Raw genomic sequence first — 19,899 nt, 5'->3', positions numbered from 1 at the left:
GGGCACAAGCTTGGACTGGAATAGACACACAATGAATATCAGGTCCACACATCAAGGAGACGAGAACAAGCCTTATGCTTACTCGAGTAGCAGGTGCCTAGCTGTATGATTACCAAGGTCCCAGGAAGCCCTTCCAGCCCTCAACCAGTCCCCTTACACACACACACACACAGCTCACTGATGACTGAAGTCAGGGAGATGCCAGGATCCAGCCATGAGAAATGAGGTTGACAAGATCATGGATTTGACTAACCCACTTTGAGACAAAAGTAAGGGTTATGAGGTCCCATTCCAAGAGCAGTGGTACAGGAAGAGGAGGGAAGAAGGTAAAGGATGCTGGACGGGCTAGTGGTGGCAGGAGATGGGCACCACAGAGGGCCGTCGAGAAGTGAAAAGGGATGTGGTGGCCACTGAAGTGGCCCAGACATCCCTCAAAGAGATAAACGACAAGCTCTGCTTGACCAGTGTGAAGAGTGAGCAGTGAGTATAAATGACCCACAAGACCCAGGACAGGAATCACAGAAGACTGGAAAACCCTGATGGCCGACATGCCTATTTCACCTTATAAAGGGAACAAACCACCCACAACTCCTTGGCACAGGCAGTCCCAGGTAGAGGATGGGGGGAGCACGAGAGATTTCACTCTATTTGGACCTCAGGGCAAAGGATTAAGTCAATCATTCCTGGCCTATCAAAGACCCAATCTACGTGTACTCCCTGATCTCCTATGTATCACCTTACAATAAACAACTCTCCACAGGAACCCTCTATTTCTTATGACCAAAAGCAAAACAAACAACAAAAACACTAACTGAAATAGTGGCCTGAGCCAGGAACCCTTGAGAGAAAGAATGGCCATGTGAAGACTTCATGGCATGCCCAAAACACACATGCTCTGCCATCTCTCTCTGTCCTTGTGTGAATGCCCTTCATCCCTGTCACCACCTAGCAGACTCCTACTCATCCGTCAAGACCCAGCTTAATTATTTACTGCCTTCTGTGCAAAGCCTTCCTCCAGGACTACAGGAGGATTCAGCCATTCCCTTCCCAGCTGCAAGAGGTTTTCATGTCTCCATCCACTACAGTGTTTGCCTGTCTCCCCAACTAGGAAGCAAACTCTTCCTTTATTTTGTCATGTCATACTCCTCTGTGTACTATGGACTGTAGGCTGTGACATGCACTGTGCTCCATTAAACCTTCTAGCTCCAGCAACAAACACAATACATGGTACAGAGATGATGCCTGCGGCGAGCCGCTTCTGACCAGCAGAATGACGAGTCACCACACGCTAGATTCTTCTCGTATCACACTTTATTGGAGTACAGCTTGGTTTCAGACAGATGGAAGGAAGACCCCGAGCTTTGTTCACACTGGCTTTTTATAATGCACTATACCCTGTGGCAACCTGTGGTTGGCTGGTTAACTCAACAAGATATGTGCTGTTCACAATTTATTGGTTGCAATTCTGATCCTTCATTAGCATATTGGCTCGTCGTGGCACATAGCCTTTGGGCTACTCCCTGATAACCGTTATCTGCGACATGGCAGAACACAGGCTTCCCGTTATCTGCGACATGGCAGAACAACGGCTTCCCACATCTCCCCCTTTTTGTTTTCTTAGACCCAGGAGCTGAACTCGAACAATGCCCGCACAAGCGCTCACCCCATGGGATGCTCGCTGAGCAAGAGTTGGTTCGAGAAGCTGGCTCATCACCCTCCCCGTCGTGCAATGTCCATACAGACCGCGGAGTGCAGGGGCTGATGTTCCTCGTGATTCCCATCAAAAGTGCAATGGTCATAAACCGTTTTGTGCAAGGGCAATCACTACGGGTCGTTCAAGATGGAGATCCAGGCGCCAGGGGAGTCGCCTTTACTAAGGGCCACCAATGCCTGCGTGAACAACATCTTATCTCGCTTTGTCCGAGTTCGCAAACGACATATCAACCACAGGCACACCACAAGTCCTGCCATGCAACACACTGCAAACATCCCTACACCGACCCACTCCTTAAAGAAGGTAAAGGCAGAGGACAGCCAGGTAGTAAAGTCCCCAAGCGTAACGGGGTACAGCCTAGTAGCATTTAAAGTCTTAATCTGTATCTTCTGGTTTAACAGCATCAATTCAGCCTCTCGGGACCAATTGCCTCTCAGGAAATTGCCAATCTCCCTGCTCCGGTTCAGGGCATCTGGACTACTCACCGACGGTCCACTCCGTGTGTCGAGTTCTGAATCGGTCCTCCATGCGGGGTGCGAAGTTCCCGGGTTTCGGCACCACTTGCGGCGAGCCGCTTCTGACCAGCAGAATGACGAGTCACCACACGCTAGATTCTTCTCGTATCACACTTTATTGGAGTACAGCTTGGTTTCAGACAGATGGAAGGAAGACCCCGAGCTTTGTTCACACTGGCTTTTTATAATGCACTATACCCTGTGGCAACCTGTGGTTGGCTGGTTAACTCAACAAGATATGTGCTGTTCACAATTTATTGGTTGCAATTCTGATCCTTCATTAGCATATTGGCTCGTCGTGGCGCATGTGTGGCACACAGCCTTTGGGCTACTCCCTGATAACCGTTATCTGCGACATGGCAGAACACAGGCTTCCCGTTATCTGCGACATGGCAGAACAACGGCTTCCCACAGATGCCCAACAGGTGTTGACAGTGACCAGCCCTGATCTCAGCTCTACTTTCCCCTTTGTTGCGCTCTGTCTCATTGGTCGGGCACCTCTTGTGTTCCACCTCCCGCGTTCCTAGTTCACTTTTTGACCCAGCCCTTGCTGTGGCACCAACCATGTCCAGGAATTATTTGGCAATCTTGTGTCTCATCCACACCCACATCTCTCACGTTTTCCATCACAGCCTCATCCAGCCATCTTGACACAGGTGCAAACCTAGAAGGAAAAGGGAATTAACACCCCATGGGACAACCCTGACCATCAGAAGACAGGAGCCAGTGAAAACAATGCCCCACCCTTTCATGTCTCAGTGGATTTTCAGGTGCCTTCCACACAGCTCTTAAAGTTCCCCAGTGGGATTGCATTCCAGCTGCCCTCCAATCTTCCCAATTTCCCTCTGTCTTAACACCCCCTCCCAACACACTCCTTGAAATTACTTCCCCAAATAAGCTACCTGCAAACAAGCCCTCATCTCAGGGCTCTGCTAAGATACGAGTTCACAATGGTTTTGATTGTAAAGTGCACAGGGAGTCAAACCGTCCACCGCAACAACTGCTCTCCTCAGCAGGTCAGCTTGGAAACAAGTCCCATTGTTATGAGGGTTATGGAAGGAGCTGCTATCTAGCAGGCTCTTGTGGCTGGATAAGCACACACCTCTCGCTCCCAGAGAGGAAAATAACCCCAACTTTGAAATATGTCAGTCTGAAGAACTATCTTTGTATAGCAAGGCCATCTCCTACATCTAACTTGGCTTAGTATCAATAGCTAAGATAAATTAATCCTCTCTTCTAAAGATGGCCCCCCTATCGTTCAGTCCTTTCAGATGGTGGCTCCCAGTCACCTGGAGGCTTGTAGGGCTTTTGCGAGGGCCCATGATAACTTATATGAGCATTGTGCCTTTTCTTCAGAGAGAATAAATGTTGCCTCATTTTCATCTGACCAACTATGTATGTAGATGTGCTGTGATTAATCAAATAGAAATTCATTCCAAAATGTTACTGTATTATTTTCTCCGTCAATAATACATATCCTAGCATGAGGGGTATCTTCAAATTACTTTAACATTAGAAAGGGGTGCCCATATTCCAAAAGGTTGACAACTCCTGTTTTAAGTGATATTAATATAAAACAATAATTGCTTAATAATATCATCTGTGCGTTGAATGCCTACATGTATTATCTTAAACCTCTCAACAACCCTGCAAGAGAGTATTATTAGTCTCATTTTAGAGGTAAGAAAACAGATTCAGAATGTGTAAGGGACTTGCCTAAGGCCACAGAGATAGTAAGTGATGAATGAAAGATCAAAAATCCAGGCTTCTGAAACCTTATTGTCATTATCACTCATTCATTCATCTACTCACTGAACAGGCATGTTTGGGGACGTGGCATGTGCTATAGACTTTGGGTAAACATAGTCATTACCCAACCTCTGCTCCTCAAAAAATGTTCCTTCTGCCAATTTAATTCAATTATTCTGTCTTTCTACTCAGTTTAAGCAGGTTGAAAGGGTAACAGTATCTGACCTTCTCTTTTGGCTTATTTTCACAGCCCCCAAGACCTATTCTGCCTATCCTTTTTCAAGGATTTCTTGTTTTTTTATTATGTTTGTTCTCTGGCCTTTATCTCACCTACAAAGGAAGATGAAAAAGGAAGTAGGCCCAGTGATTTGAGTCTCTCCAGCCACCCCGACCCCTTCCTTTTGTCTGGGAGGAGAGCTTGGGTCTATAGAGAGGAATCAAAAAGTTGGCTACAACAGGGCCCTGTCACGCCCAGCCAGGCTTCCTTGAGGCACGGAGTTGGAGCAAGAGAGAAATGCATGGTCACATTTCCCAAGTGTGCCCTTCTCATTCCAAAACCAGGGAGACATGCTTCCCTGGCCCCCTCCTCCATGCCTGCTCCCCTATTCACACCAAGTGACAGCTAACCGTGGGCAAGTCCTCCCTTTAAAATGCTACCAGTGAACAAACCCAGCAAACCTAGGCAGCCATCAACCTTGCCACTCACCAGAATGACTGTCAGCCCAGTGACACAGTAAGGCTGGACCAAATCAACTCTGCTTTACTTGAACTGTATGATTCACTAAGTACATTTATTTGTCACAATGGCTCTAGGCATTCCCTGACAGGGTGTCTCGTGATGAATGGCTGCTCGGGGGCAGAACGAACAGAAGTACTGTTCCCAGATCCATCAACAGATAGGACGTGGGTGAGCTAAGTGACAAGAGGATCACAAGACATCTCCAGGAAATATTCTCAGGGACACCTATGCTGTCACAGTGGCAAGAGAAGCTCAGCATTACAGCACCTGAATCTGGTTTTGATCAGCGTTGCCTCCTCTCGAGTCCAAGAAAGGCTAATGACAAAACACACCTGGCCCGGCTGCTAAGTTAACTACCGGCTCCATTAGATGGAGTTCTTGAGTCTTAAAGGAGCTGTGTGGCAAATGCTGTTTGACTCAGCAATTCAGCTCTTCTGGGAATATATCTTAAGTCATGCAGACATTTCACTACAAAGCTGTTCATCGCAGTGTGACGATGATGGTGATGATGATGATGATGATGACAGCAGATCAAGCTTGGCACTGGTCAATGCACTTCATGTCTATTAACTCAGTTTATCTTCATAACAACCCCATCACGTAAATGCTGTTATTGTTACCACTTTACAAATGAGGAAACTGAAACATCAGTTAATAAATTTCTCACTATTACACAGCCAGTAAGAGGCAGAACTGGGCACGTGGCCCTGGCGGTCTGATTTCAGAGACTGCTCTCTTAACCAACTATGCTATTTGCAAGAAGCCGGTCATCCTAGTGTGTTTCGTTTTTCAACTATGCAGAACTTTCCAATTTACACTTTTTAGTCCTCAAGAAATAATAACAGAGAATCAGTAATGATATTCCTATAACAGAATTACCAAGCTATCTTTGAGGAGAAATAATATAATCCTCAGGCAGAGTAAGACATAGTTTGCTTTTCTGAAGTATATTTAAGCTACTCTGGCTTCCTGGCTTGCAACAGCCTGCTGTATTCTCACACGGTGGAGGGAGAGGTCATCTCTGTCATGTCTCTTCTTCTAAGGGCACTAATTCCACTCTTAAGGGCTCCACCCACATGACCTTATTACCTCCCAAAGGCCCCACCTCCAATTCCTATAGCACAGAGGGTTAGGTCTTCAATTACATGAATGTTAGGGGGACACAACATTCAGTCCATAGCACCAAGACTCAGAGAAGTTAAGAAATGTGTTCAAAGTCACACAGCCAGTGAGTTGTAGAGCCAAAGTTCAAATGTTGTGAACCCAAAACTCAACATTCTTTCTACCATTTTATGTTTCTAAAGGACCACGAGAGTTTGTACCTAAAAAAAAAGCACCAATGCAAACTAGTTTTAATATTTAATCCCATGGTCTTATGAAAACCAATAAACGCCTACCCTCCAAGTACCTGAGAGCTTCCATGAACGACATGACCTAAAAATGGAGATGATTTGCATCCCTCACCTGTATCTCATCTCAGACGATCCCAATAAAGAGTAGCTCAAGATCCCAACCTTTGCATCCAGTTACTTCACTCTTCTCTTTACCACTATTGATGGCCACAAATATTAAGTTTTAGTGAATCCTCTACGATTTCTTTTGATAAACAAGGATATAACTCTCAGGTGGATTTCCTCAGAACGTGATGCCTGTAATGCTAGATGTTGTTGATCTATTCATGGAAATGCTGTGATGGCTTTCTTGGTTAATGAACTATTTCAACTGTGCCTTAGCACACCCTCTGTTCTAAGGATATTCACTGCCAGGTAAACACCCCATTCTGAACAATACCACCACATAAACAAACTGCACTGAGCACAAAAACCCACCGGTCTGGGCTGGCAGCAGGAGATAGCCAGGGATGGGGGATTTGAGAACGTGAGCTCTACAGACTACTCTCTGGAGTGTACTGCAGGGTCCGAGTCCTGCTCTTCAGAAGCCTGGCAGCTGGAATAAATGCATTTCCACAGATTATTTCAACCTGCAATTTGCAGAAATCTAATTCCTTCTACAATGTTTGGCTATTTCAGTGGTGCGGCAGTACCAGCCCTCCACTTGAGCACTGAACTCCCATTGCTTTTTAACTTCTGCTTCCCTCACCTCCCCCTGCCCTGAAAAGCTATTTCCCAAAATTTCCTTTATGGTCACCTTCTGTCCTCATTCTCCCTTGGATAGCATTCCCCCTCTGACACTGTCAGAATTCTCCCCAGAGACCCAGGGAATGGGTCTTAGAAATGTATTTGTGCAATCACCCCGTCTTGGTTTTGCTTCAGTCAATACGTTTGGGACACAAGTTATTAAAAAGTGTATTACCGACTTGACCTTAGGCTTGGAAAGTACAAAGGAGGCTGCTCTTGACACAGCCAGTGGAGATGCTGAAAATAATCAAGCCCAGGAAATGGGAACGTTTCCATTTCATCCTTTTCAGAGCTTCCGAAGGTAAACTGTGCCAGGCAATCAGAATTACCAGGAAGTGTCTGCAGAATTGTCCTGGAGGCCCTTCTCTTCTGGAATCCAAACTGTCACCAGCACATGGAGCCGGCTGACGTATGAAGAGTGGGATGGGGGCCTCTGGTATTCTGCGAAGGCGGCGGCGCACGCTGGGGGCCCCCCGGGCGGGCGTGCTGGCGACTCTGGGCTCTGCCAGGCTTGCTCTCCCTGCAGCTTGCTCCTGGCCTCCCAGCAGGAGCGACCCGGGCTTGGAAAAGGTTAACTAGCACAAACAGCCATCATTTGTGCAGAGTGGGAAAGCCCCATGTGTTGCCCCGGCTTCTCTTTATGCGGCGTGAGGGGTGGCTTTTCTCTGTCGTTCAGCCCGTTGGCACGAGGTAGGTGCCCAGCAGGCTTCTGCTTTAGGGACGGGAAGGGCCGGGCTCCAGGCGAGTGTGCAGGAGGCAGAGAAAGGAAGCCATCCATCGGCAACCCTCCCGTTTCCAACCCGGGGGAGGTGAGGGGTGGAGGGGGTCGGCAGAGAAGTTGGGGTGGGTGTCGCAGCAGAATAGCTCTTCAGTGTGCGCTGAATAAAGGCGTTCACCTCGACCTAATCGGTTCAAATGCTCTGTTTTCAGACCCCATCTGCTTATCTCGAGCGAAGTTTGGGGAACAGCTCCGTCCTATTGTGAGCCCATCATTTTGCAAATCTATTCCCGTCAGAGCTCTCATTATAGCAGATGTCAGCGGAGGAATCCGAGCTGTCGGGGACCGCCAACCATGAAAAGGAGGGGCCCGGGGGCGGCGAGGCAAACAAAACAGCCGCCCCCAAAAACGTAAACAGGCCTGCGTGTCACAATATTTTCCCACATCGCCCGGCCATTCCAGGGGACTTATTTCCAAAAGAAAGGGGGGGCGGGGGGGAATTACTGTAACAATACAGAGGCAGAAGCCGTCAAGTTCATTTCCTCCAAGTGGAAGGATTCGTAACCTCTTCCTAAAATCACCTTTCTCTGCAACAAAAGTTGATCATATGTTTATTCCCTATCGGAGAGGCTCTTGCTAACGTTAAAAATGGTGCACTAACTTTTAGTCTGGGCAGCAATCAATGTAAAGAAGTTGAATTCTTTTAGTTTCTTTTTTTTTTTTTTTTTTAATAAATCCTGCCTCCCCCTGGATTTTGATCAACACAAGACCTAATATTTTGCACCTTGTAGGACGGAGAGCACAACTTCTTGCCAGCCCTGTCCTCTCGTCAGAACATTAGGATAACCCATGTAGGCTAACCCAGGAGGGCCATCTGTAGCAGCTGGACATGGTCAAGGGCTGCTTACTTTGGGAGTAGTTTGTCTAAACAGAGTTTCCCGTTGTCAAAGGAAAGCAGAGTAGGGTTTGGGAACCGGAAGTATTGAAGGATCTGGATTTTGCCCCTGCTCGTGATTTCAGAGGTTTGAGTGGCAAGTTCTTCTCACTATATTTTAGATAAAAGAATATTAACCTGGGAACTACTAAAAATTAGCATTCATCAAAACATATTAATTCCTGGACCCTGAGAGGCTTCCCTGAACTCCCACCCAACATCAAAGCCCCCCAGTGATTTTGTTTGAAGACTAAAGCCCTCCCCGTATGTGCAAACAGGAGCTTGAGTCGGTCACACCAGTTCTTTGTTGAAAAGAAGACAAATCCGTAAAAGTATGTGCTGGTTCTTTAAGTTTTATTTTACTCAAAACTTTAAAAGCTGCATTAGGAGGAATTGTGGGATTAAAGTTTTGACATAACTTGGGTTGTGATGTTTGGTGGGCTTTTCTATTTTTAAGACCAAATGATTATGCAGACTCCAGTGTTATGGCCCATCTGTGAAGTGTTACCCACACGTCCCATAAACACACCTATAAAAAAGAATCCTTTACAAGCATAGCCTGTTCTTGGCGTCACAGAAACTCACTTAACTGTCATGACAACACTCCAAGGAGGCCAGTGAAATGTTAGTACTCCTATATAGTTGAGGAAAAATGAGGCCCTGGAAGAGCTGTGGTTTAAACTTGTGTCTTATTTTTTTTTAACATCATTATTGGAGTATAATTGCTTTACAATGGTGTGTTAGTTTCTGCTTTATAACAAAGTGAATCAGTTATACATATACATATGTTCCCATATCTCTTCCCTCTTGTGTCTCCCTCCCTCCCACCCTCCCTATCCCACCCCTCTAAGTGGTCACAAACCACCGAGCTGATCTCCCTGTGCTATGCAGCTGCTTCCCACTAGCTATCTATTTTACGTTTGGTAGTGTATATATGTCCATGCCACTCTCCCGCTTTGTCACAGCTTACCCTTCCCCCTCCCCATATCCTCAAGTCCATTCTCTAGTAGGTCTGTGTCTTTATTCCTATCTTGCCCCTAGGTTCTTCATGACCATTTTTTTTCCCGATTCCATATATATGTGTTAGCATACGGTATTTGTTTTTCTCTTTCTGACTTACTTCACTCTGTATGACAGACTCTAGGTCCATCCACCTCACTACAAATAACTCAATTTCGTTTCTTATTATGGCCGAGGAACATTCCATTGTATAGATGGACACTTAGGTTGCTTCCATGTCCTGGCTATTGTAAACAGAGCTGCAATGAACATTGTGGTACATGACTCTTTTTGAATTATTAAACCTGTGTCTTTCCTCTACATCCTATGTATGAAAAGCCCCAGAAATTTTTCACATCCATTTGCATCACGGAATCAAACAGCCACAAAAAATTAAACAAACAGGTAAGAGATGACTATTTATCAAGACAATAAAATGTTTACAGCATACAAAATGGAAAAAAGCCTGATACCAAAAGTATGTATAGTGCGATGCCAATTTGTTTTATAAATGGATTTATACCTAGGTTAGAAATATGTACCAAAATATTCATTGTGGTTGTCACTGAATGGTTAGAATTTTACTTTCTTTTCTATAGTTACTTTGAATTTAAAACATTTTATACCTTAAACTTGTAAAAGAGTTATTTTGTCTATCAGGGGGAAAAAGTATTTATTTGTTCTCAAGGAGAGCAAATTTGATAAGAAAGGAAAATAGCTCTATTTTATTTTGTTTAATTTTCCACAAACTCCAGAAATTTCTTGGCTTTCAGATCTATGACCTCCACAGCAAAATCAAACATTGTCATCTGCCATTTGACTGATATGCTTATTAAATTATCATTAGTACTTGTGACCTACTATGTGACCGAATGCAGGAAAATGAGGATGACCGCTGTGTCCCTGTCCCAGGGGTCTCCCGGCTTGCCAGCCTTCTCTTAACAACGGGGTGAGGCACAGGGAATTGTGTGTCTGCTGACAGGACTGGAACCAATGCCAATCACGCTAAAGCTCGGCCTTCAGTTCAGTCCTCGGCAGGATGCGATTCCTTTCAGGCCGACTCTGCCGACAGAGTGAGCTCCTGAATATATCCCCGCTGCATTTCATAACACTAATGATGTAAATGAATATTGAGCCTCGGACACTCACTTGGAGCAACAATGCTGGTTATGTCCTCTAACTCAGTAATCACTGCGCTTGTTAAGTACTATGGTGATTTGTCATGGCTACAAACGGCAAATTCGTTTTGGGGAGCTTGAATTTTCTCAAATTGTCCCTTCAGATTTCCAGCCAGGAATTCACTCTGGCAGTATAAACTTTAGTATTTGTAAGAGCCCAGAAGATGGTTTGGCTAATCTGCTGTTCACTAGCTCAGTGATTTCAGCAGCTGCTGTCTTTATTACTATTCTTTTCCACTGTGCTTTTGGCCCTCGTGGGTCTTAGTTGAGAAACATCCTCTCCCTGGTCCCTATTTTCTATGAAAAAGTCCCCTGGATGACCTCAGGGTCTAGGTAGATAGTAAAACTATGGTGCCAGGTATGTCTGGGGAACCAAAGCACATCCTGTACTCAGAATATTGATGTTTTTGAAGCTACTTTTTTGAAAACCACATTTTCTGAGATGTTTACAGCACACAGCTGAGGTGGAAATATGTGAAAGTGACATTTTTTAGGGCCAAAAGGTTCAAAGGTCAGCAAACTTGATCTTGTTCAAGGGCACAATACTTGTCAAGCTACAAATTTTCAAATCATAGGTTCAGATAATGATTCACTGAAAACACATAGTATAGGCTGACATTCTACCACCCTCCTTCTCAATAAATGATAACCCTCCAACATTGGCCCTTTATGGGCAGAGGGATGCTTTGGGTGGAGTCACGCCTAGGTCTGAACACCAGCCCAGCACCTGCTAACAGCGTTGTCATGGTGAGTCAATTTCTCTAAGTCTCAGTTTCCCTGTCAGCTAAATAGGGCTACTATAATACCTACTTCATAGGGTTACTGTGCAAATTAGATGAAGTATGTTAAATGCTTAGCCCCCCGCCTAGTCCCATGCCTGGTCACACAGTGAGCACACAATAAATTCCTTACTTCAGTCAACAAAGTGTATCAAGGACTTATTATCTCCAAAAATACCCTCGTAGAGCTTACATTCTGATGGATGTTACAGTTTTATCAAAATTCTTTGAGGATTCTTTGAAGATTCTTCTTGTACCAGAAATACCCGCCAGTCCCCAGCCTAGAGATAGAGTTAGATTTCAAATAAATATCACAGCAATGATCCTGAGGCTCTGTACACCCAACTTACATGCTCTGGAAGAGGGGAAAGGAGAAGGAGAATATTGGGATACCTCATAATCACATCATCCTCCTATTCCTGCAATTACACTCCCAAACACTTGCCCAAGCATGACCCAGAGGATCTATGACCCATTAGGAGAACCCCAGCACTGCTTCCCAGATACTGCTCTAGCCTTGGATAAGAAGAGCTAGACATGGAGCATCAATCCCAACCCTGTGTCACAAGTAGAACTGAGGTCATTCATTCATTCATTCATTCAACAAACATTTACTTCACATTTACTATGCACTAGTCACTGTCCCAGAGATAAAGCAATGGAAACAGATTGTACCCTGCCCTCAAGAAACTTACAGTACAGTTAGAGAATATGTCAAATGAACAATCAGTTAAAATAATCTGTAATAAGTGGTATGAGACAAATTCTCCGTGGGTCTCTCAAATTTCTGCATGCCTTGTGAACAGAAACGTTCACTGCCCTTTTGCTCAAGAATGCTTGCAGAGCAAACAGCCTTGGAAGATAGAAAGAGTATTTCCCTCCAGAGAAAGGACAAGTTTTTTTACTGTCCAGTAAAATAAATATAAAGGCTCTCCCCGAATAAATTTTGGGCAGGTTTACTTGCAACCCATTATAAAAGATTCAGCTTCTCTAAGTCCAGGGTTCTGCCCCTGTAACACAACGCCCTGCGTGTGCAAGTGTCACCTGACCCTCATTACCTCACCCTGTAGAAACTGAACCCAGAGAACCAGTAAGTACAAGAAAATGATACTCTGGCAGCTGCTATTTCTGTGAGCGATAAGCCTTCCTTTGTCTTTGACCCAGGAGTCTGTGTCCTCTGCCAGAATCTAGGCGACTGGGGCAGACTCACATTTTCGAGTAGTCTTCCCAGAAGTAGGGATTGAGAGGCCAAATCCTGAAGGCTGTGTAGAGTTCACTTATCAAAGGGGAAGGGAAGTTGCCTCAGATGGAAAGAACGGTGTGGATATTGTTTTCCTGAAAGCTCGAAATGGCTTTCCTGACCTTCACCCACCCCCATACCCTGTAATATATCCCTCACTGCTTGAAATACCTAAAATGGTTTCTGTTTTCCTGGCCCGAAACTTACTGATACAAAGAGACTGGCAAAGCAAGAGGGGACAGGATCGTTTATGGAATGAAGCATGGAGGCAACGGAGATGGGGATGGGATTCAGAGTTTGAGTGAAGGAGGGGCCTTGAAGACGTGCAGGAATCCTTCCTTAATTATCCCAGAAGAGAAAGAAACCAGGATGAGTATGAACAAATCCAGGGGAAAAGGAGGGCATGGTGTCCAAAAAGTCTTTTCTCTCTCAGGAACAATAATCATAATTGCTAACATTTACTGATCCCCTAATCCATGTCAAACAATGATTTAAGGACTTTAAATGTATTAGCTCATTTAATGTTCACCAAGATGTAGTAAGTATAATTATTATACCTCCATATTCCAAGAAGGGAACTAAGATACAGACAGATTGAGTGCAAAGCCAGAATTTTAACTTGGGCAATCCATCTCCAGATATACATATATAGATAGAAACAGAGATAGACATATACTCAGTAGCACAGAATTTGATTTAAATGATCCTCAGTTCTTGTTTATTTATTACTTTAATAAGGAAAAATCACCTATCTACCCACCATCCAATACATGGACTAGAATACTAAGTTACGTTTACTCATGTGCTTCTCCAGTTCTGTTCACACACCTCTCCCCATTTGAAATGATCGTTATACTGGATCTTGTCTTCACCAAACCTTTACTTTTTAAATATAGTGTTAAGACATACATCTGGGAGACCTTGAAGATGGCAGAGGAGTAAGACGTGGAGATCACCTTTCTTCCCACAGATACATCAGAAATACGTCTACATGTGTAACAACTCCTACAGAACACCCACTGAACGCTGGCAGAAGACCTCAGGCTTCCCAAAAGGCAAGAAACTCCCCACATACCTGGGAAAAAACAGAGACAAAAGAATAGGGATGGGACCTGCACCTCTGGGTGGGTGCTGTGAAGGAGGAAAAGTTTCCACACACTAGGAAGAGTTTCCACACTCTGCCTTCACTGGCAGAGATGGGGGGGTTGGTGGAGGGGAAGCTTCAGAGCCATGGAGGAGTGCACAGCAACAGGGGTGAAAAGGGCAAAGTGGAGAGATTCCCGCATGGAGGATCGGTGCCGACCAGCACTCACCAGCCCGAGAGGCTTGTCTGCTCACCCGCTGGGACAGGCAGGGGCTGGGAGCTGAGGCTCGGGCTTTGGAGGTCAGATCCCAGGGAGAGGACTGGGGTTGGTTGTGTGAACACAGCCTGAAGGGGGCTAGTGCGCCACGACTAGCCGGGAGGGAGTCCGGGAAGAAGTCTGGAGCTGCCTAAGAGGCATGAGACCATTGTTCCGGGGTGCGCGGGAGAGGGGATTCAGAGCACCGCCTAAACGAGCTCCAGAGATGGGCGCAAGCCGCGGCTATCAGCACAGACACCAGAGATGGGCATGAGATGCTAAGGCTCCTTCTGTGGCCCCCAAGAAGCCTGTGTGCGAGCACAGGTCACCGTCAACACCTCCCCTCCCGGGAGCCTGTGCAGCCCGCCACTGCCAGGGGCCCATGATCCAGGGAAAACTTCCCCGGGAGAACACATGGCGCGCCTCAGGCTATTGCAACGTCACACCAGCCTCTGCCGCTGCAGACTCGCCCCACATTCCACACCGCTCCATCCCCCCCGGCCTGAGTGAGCCAGAGCCCCCGAAGCAGCTGCTCCTTTAACCCCGTCCTGTCTGGGCGAAGAACAGACACCCTCAGGTGACCTACACACAGAGGCAGGGTCAATCCAAAGCTGAACCCCAGGAGCTGTGTGAACAAAGAAGAGAAAGGGGAATCTCTCACAGCAGCCTCAGGAGCAGCGGATTAAATCTCCACAATCAACTTGACGTACCCTGCATCTGTGGAATACCTGAAGAGACAATGAATCATCCCAAAATTGAGGCAGCAGACTTTGGGAGCAAATGTAGACTTCGGGTTTGCTTTCTGCATCTAATTTGTTTCTGGTTTTATGTTTATCTTAGTTTAGTATTTAGAATTTATTATCATTGATAGACTTGTTTATTGATTTTGTTGCTCTATTTTTTTTTTAATATATAGATTTTTTTTCCTTTTTCTCTTTCTGTGAGTGTGTATGTATATGCTTCTTTGTGTGATTTTTTCTGTATAGCTTTGCTTTTACCATTTGTCCTAGGGTTCTGTCTGTCCATTTTTTTGGGGGGAGGTTGTTCGTTTGTTTTAGTATAGCTGTTAGTGCTTATTATCATTGGTGGATTTGTTTTCTGATTTGGTTCCTCTTTTCTTTCTTTCTCTCTTTTTTATTATTACTTTTTTATTTTTTATTTTTAATAACTGTATTATATTTTATTTTTCCTCCCTTCCTTCATTACTTTCTTCCTTTCCCTCACTTCCTTCCTTCCTTCTTTTCTTTCTTTCATTCTTTTGTTCTTTCATTCTTTATTTCTTTTTCTCCCTTTTCTTCTGAGCCAGGTGGCTGACAGGGCCTTGGTGCTCCGGCCAGGTGTCAGGTCTGTGCCTCTGAGGTGGGAGAGCTGAGTTCAAGACATTTGTCCACCAGAGACCTCCAAGCTCCACATAATATCAAACGGTAAAAGCTCTCCCAGAGATCTCCATCTCAGTGCTAAGACCCAGCTCCACTCAATGACCAGCAAGCTACAGTGCTCAGTGCTGGACACCCTATGCCAAACAACTAGCACGACAGGAACACAACCCCATCCATGAGCAGAGAGGCTGCCTAAAATCACAATAAGGTCACAAACACCCCAAAACACACCAATGGACGTGGTTCTGCCTACCAGAAAGACAAGATCCAGCCTCATCCACCAGAACATAGGCACTAGTACCCTCCACCAGGAGGCCTACACAACCCACTGAACCAACCTTAGCCAGTAGGGTCAGACACCAAAAACAACAGGAACAACAAACCTGCAGCCTGTGAAAAGGAGACCCCAAACACAGTAAGTTAAGCAAAATGAGAAGACAGAGAAACACCCACCAGATGAAGGAGCAAGGTAAAAACTCAACAGACCAAACAAATGAAGAGGAAATAGGCAGTCTACCTGAAAAAGAATTGAGTAATGATAGTAAAGATGATCCAAAATCTAGGAAACAGAATGGAGAAAATAGAAGAAACGTTTAACAAGGACCTAGAAGAACTAAAGAGCAAACAAACAATGATGATCAACACAATAAATGAAATTAAAAATTCTCTAGAAGGGATCAATAGTAGAATAACTGAGGCAGAAGAACAGATACGTAACCTGGAAGATAAAATAGTGGAAATAACTACTATAGAGCAGAATAAAGAAAAAAGAATGAAAAGAATTGAGGACAGTCTCAGAGATCTCTGGGACAACACTCAATGCACCAACATTCTAATAATAGGGGTCCCAGAAGAAGAAGAGAAAAAGAAAGGGACTGAGAAAATATGTGAAGAGATTACAGTTGAAAACTTCCTTAATATGGGAAAGGAAATAATCAAGTCCAGGAAGCGCAGAGTCCCATACAGGATAAATCCAAGGAGAAACACACCAAGACACATATTAATCAAACTATCAAAAATTAAATACAAAAAAAGTATTAAAAGCAGCAAGGGAAAAAAAAAAACACAAGGGAATCCCCATAAGGTTAACAGCTGATCTTTCAGCAGAAACTCTGCAAGCAAGTAGGACATATTTCAAGTGATGAAAGGGAAAAATCTACAACCAAGATTACTCTAACCAGCAAGGATCTCATTCAGATTTGACATAGAAATTAAAACCTTTACAGACAAGCAAAAGCTAAAAGAATCCAGCACCACCAAACCAGCTTTACAACAAATGCTAAAGGAACTTTTCTAGGCAGGAAACACAAGAGAAGGAGAAGACCTACAATAACAAACCCAAAACAATTAAGAAAATGGGAATAGGAACATACATATCGATAACTACCTTAAATATAAATGGACTGAATGCTCCAACCAAAAGACACAAACTGGCTGAATGGATACAAAAACAAGACCCATATATATGCTGTCTAAAAGAGACCCACTTCAGACCTAGAGACACATACAGACTGAAAGTGAGGGGATGGAAAAAGATATTCCATGCAAATGGAAATCAAAAGGAAGCTGGAGTAGCAATTCTCATATCAGACAAAATAGACTTTAAAATAAAGACTATTACAAGAGACAAAGAAGGACACTACATAATGATCAAGGGATCAATCCAAGAAGAAGATATAACAATTGTAAATATTTATGCACCCAACATAGAAGCACCTCAATACATAAGGCAAATGCTAACAGCCATAAAAGGGGAAATTGACAGTAACACAATCATAGTAGGGGACTTTAACACCCCACTTTCACCAATGGACAGATCATGCAAAATGAAAATAAAAAAGGAAACACAAGCTTTAAATGATACATTAAACAAGATGGACTTAATTGATATTTATAGGACATTCCATCCAAAAAAAACAGAATACACTTTCTTCTCAAGTGCTCATGGAACATTCTCCAGCATAGATCATATCGTGGGTCACAAATCAAGCCTTGGTAAATTTAAGAAAATTGAAATCGTATCAAGTATATTTTCTGACCATAACGCTGTGAGACTAGATATCAATTACAGGGGAAAATATGTAAAAAACACAAACACATGGAGGCTAAACAATACACTACTAAATAACCAAGAGATCACTGAAGAAATCAAAGAGGAAATCAAAAAATACCTAGAAACAAAGGAAAATGAAAACATGATGACCCAAGACCTATGGGGTGCAGCAAAAGCAGTTCTAAGTGGGAAATTTATAGCAATACAATCCTACCTCAAGAAACAAGAAATATCTCAAATAAACAACCTAACCTTACACATAAAGCAATTAGAGAAAGAAGAACAAAAAAACCCTAAAGTTAGCAGAAGGAAAAAAATCATAAAGAACAGATCAGAAATAAATGAAAAAGAAATGAAGGAAATGACAGCAAACATCAATAAAACTAAAAGCTCATTCTTTGAGAAGATAAACAAAATTGACAAACCATCAGCCAGACTCGAGAAAAAAAGGGAGAAGACTCAAATCAACAGAATTAGAAATGAAAAAGGACAAGTAACAACTGACACTGCAGAAATACAAAGGACCATGAGAGATTACTACAAGCAACTCTATGCCAATAAAATGGACAACCTGGAAGAAATGGACAAATTCTTGGAAAGCCTAACCTTCTGAGCCTGAATCAGGAAGAAATAGAAAATATAAACAAGCCAATCACAAGCACTGACATTGACACTGTGATTAAAAATCTTCCAACAAACAAAAGCCCAGGACCAGATGGCTTCACAGCCGAATTCTATCAAACATTTAGAGAAGAGCTACAACCTACCCTTCTCAGACTCTTCCAAAATATAGCAGAGGAAGGAACACTCCCAAACTCTTTCTACGAGGCCACCATCACCCTGATACCAAAATCAGACAAAGATGTCACAAAGACAGAAGACTACAGATCAATATCACTGATGAACATAGATGCAAAAATTCTCAACAAAATACTAGCAAACAGAATCCAACAGCACGTTAAAAGGATCATACACCATGATCAAGTGGGGTTTATCCCTGGAATGCAAGGATTCTTCAGTATATGCAAATCAATCAATGTGATAAACCATATTAACATAATGAAGGAGAAAAACCATATGATCATCTCAATAGATGCAGAAAAAGCTTTCAAAAAAATTAAACATCCATTTATGATAAAAACCCTCCAAAATGTAGGCACAGGAGGAACTTGCCTCAACATAATAAAGGCCATAGATGAGAAACGCACAGGCAACATCATTCTGAATGGTGAAAAACTGAAACCATTTCCTCTAAGATCAGAAACAAGACAAGTTTGTCTACTCTCAGCACTATTATTCAACATAGCTTTGGAAGTTTTAGCCACAGCAATCAGCAAAGGAACAGAAATAAAAGAAATCCAAATCAGAAAAGAAGCAGTAAAGCTGTCACTGTTTGCAGATGACATGATACTCTACATAGAGAATCTGAAAGATGCTACCAGGAAACTACTAGAGCTAATCAATGAATTTGGGAAAGTAGCAGGATACAAAATTAATGCACAGAAATCTCTTGCACTCCTATACACTAATGATGAAAATTCTGAAAGAGAAATTAAGGAAACACTCCCATTTACCACTGCAGCCAAAAGAATAAAATACCTAGGAATAAACCTATCTAGGAGATAAAAGACCTGTATGCAGAAAACTATAAGACTCTGATGAAAGAAATTAAAGATGATACAAACAGATGGAGAGATATACCATGTTCTTGGATTGGAAGAATCAACATTGTGAAAATGACTATACTACCCAAAGCGATCTACAGATTCCATGCAATCCCTATCAAACTTCCAATGGCATTTTTCACAAAAATGGAACAAAAAATTGCACAATTTATATGGAAACACAGAAGACCCCGAATAGCCAAAGCAATCTTGAGGAAGAAAACTGGAGCTGGTGAAATCAGGCTCCCGGACTTCAGACTATACTACAAAGCTACAGTGATCAAGAGAGTATCATACTGGCACAAAAACAGAAATATAGATCAATGGAACAGGATAGAAAGCCCAGAGTTAAACCCACACACATATGGTCAACTTATTTTTGATAAAGGAGGCAATAACGTACAATGGAGAAAGGACAGCCTCTTCAATAAATGGTGCTGGGAAAACTGGACAGCTACATGTAAAAGAATGAAATTAGAACACTCTCTAACACCATACACAAAAATAATCTCAAAATGGATTAAAGACCTAAATGTAAGGCCAGACACTATATAACTCTTAGAGGAAAACATAGGCAGAACACTCTATGACATAAATCACAGCAAGATCTTCTTGATCCACCTCCTAAAGTAATGGAAATAAAAACAAAAATCAACAAATGGGACCTAATGTAACTTAAAAGCTTTTGCACAGCAAAGGAAACCATAAACAAGATGAAAAGACAACCCTCAGAATGGGAGAAAATATTTGCAAATGAAGC

The 19,899-nt window shown here is 43.4% G+C and overlaps 1 protein-coding gene across 1 annotated transcript in view; it reads left to right on the top strand.

The window, feature by feature from the left end:
• Positions 1-361: 361 nt before the first annotated feature.
• Positions 362-19,899, top strand: part of LOC116761135 (voltage-dependent anion-selective channel protein 3-like) — a 65,240-nt gene continuing 45,702 nt past the window's right edge. The window contains 1 exon segment of the mRNA XM_032646920.1: positions 362-480. Coding sequence (XP_032502811.1) covers positions 362-480 — 119 coding nt within the window.

This window comes from Phocoena sinus, chromosome 10 (assembly GCF_008692025.1).
Source record: "Phocoena sinus isolate mPhoSin1 chromosome 10, mPhoSin1.pri, whole genome shotgun sequence".
In the NCBI taxonomy this organism is placed as follows: Eukaryota; Metazoa; Chordata; class Mammalia; order Artiodactyla; family Phocoenidae; genus Phocoena; species Phocoena sinus.
Note: the sequence above shows the minus strand (reverse complement) of the source record. Positions and strands in the feature narration are given on the sequence as shown.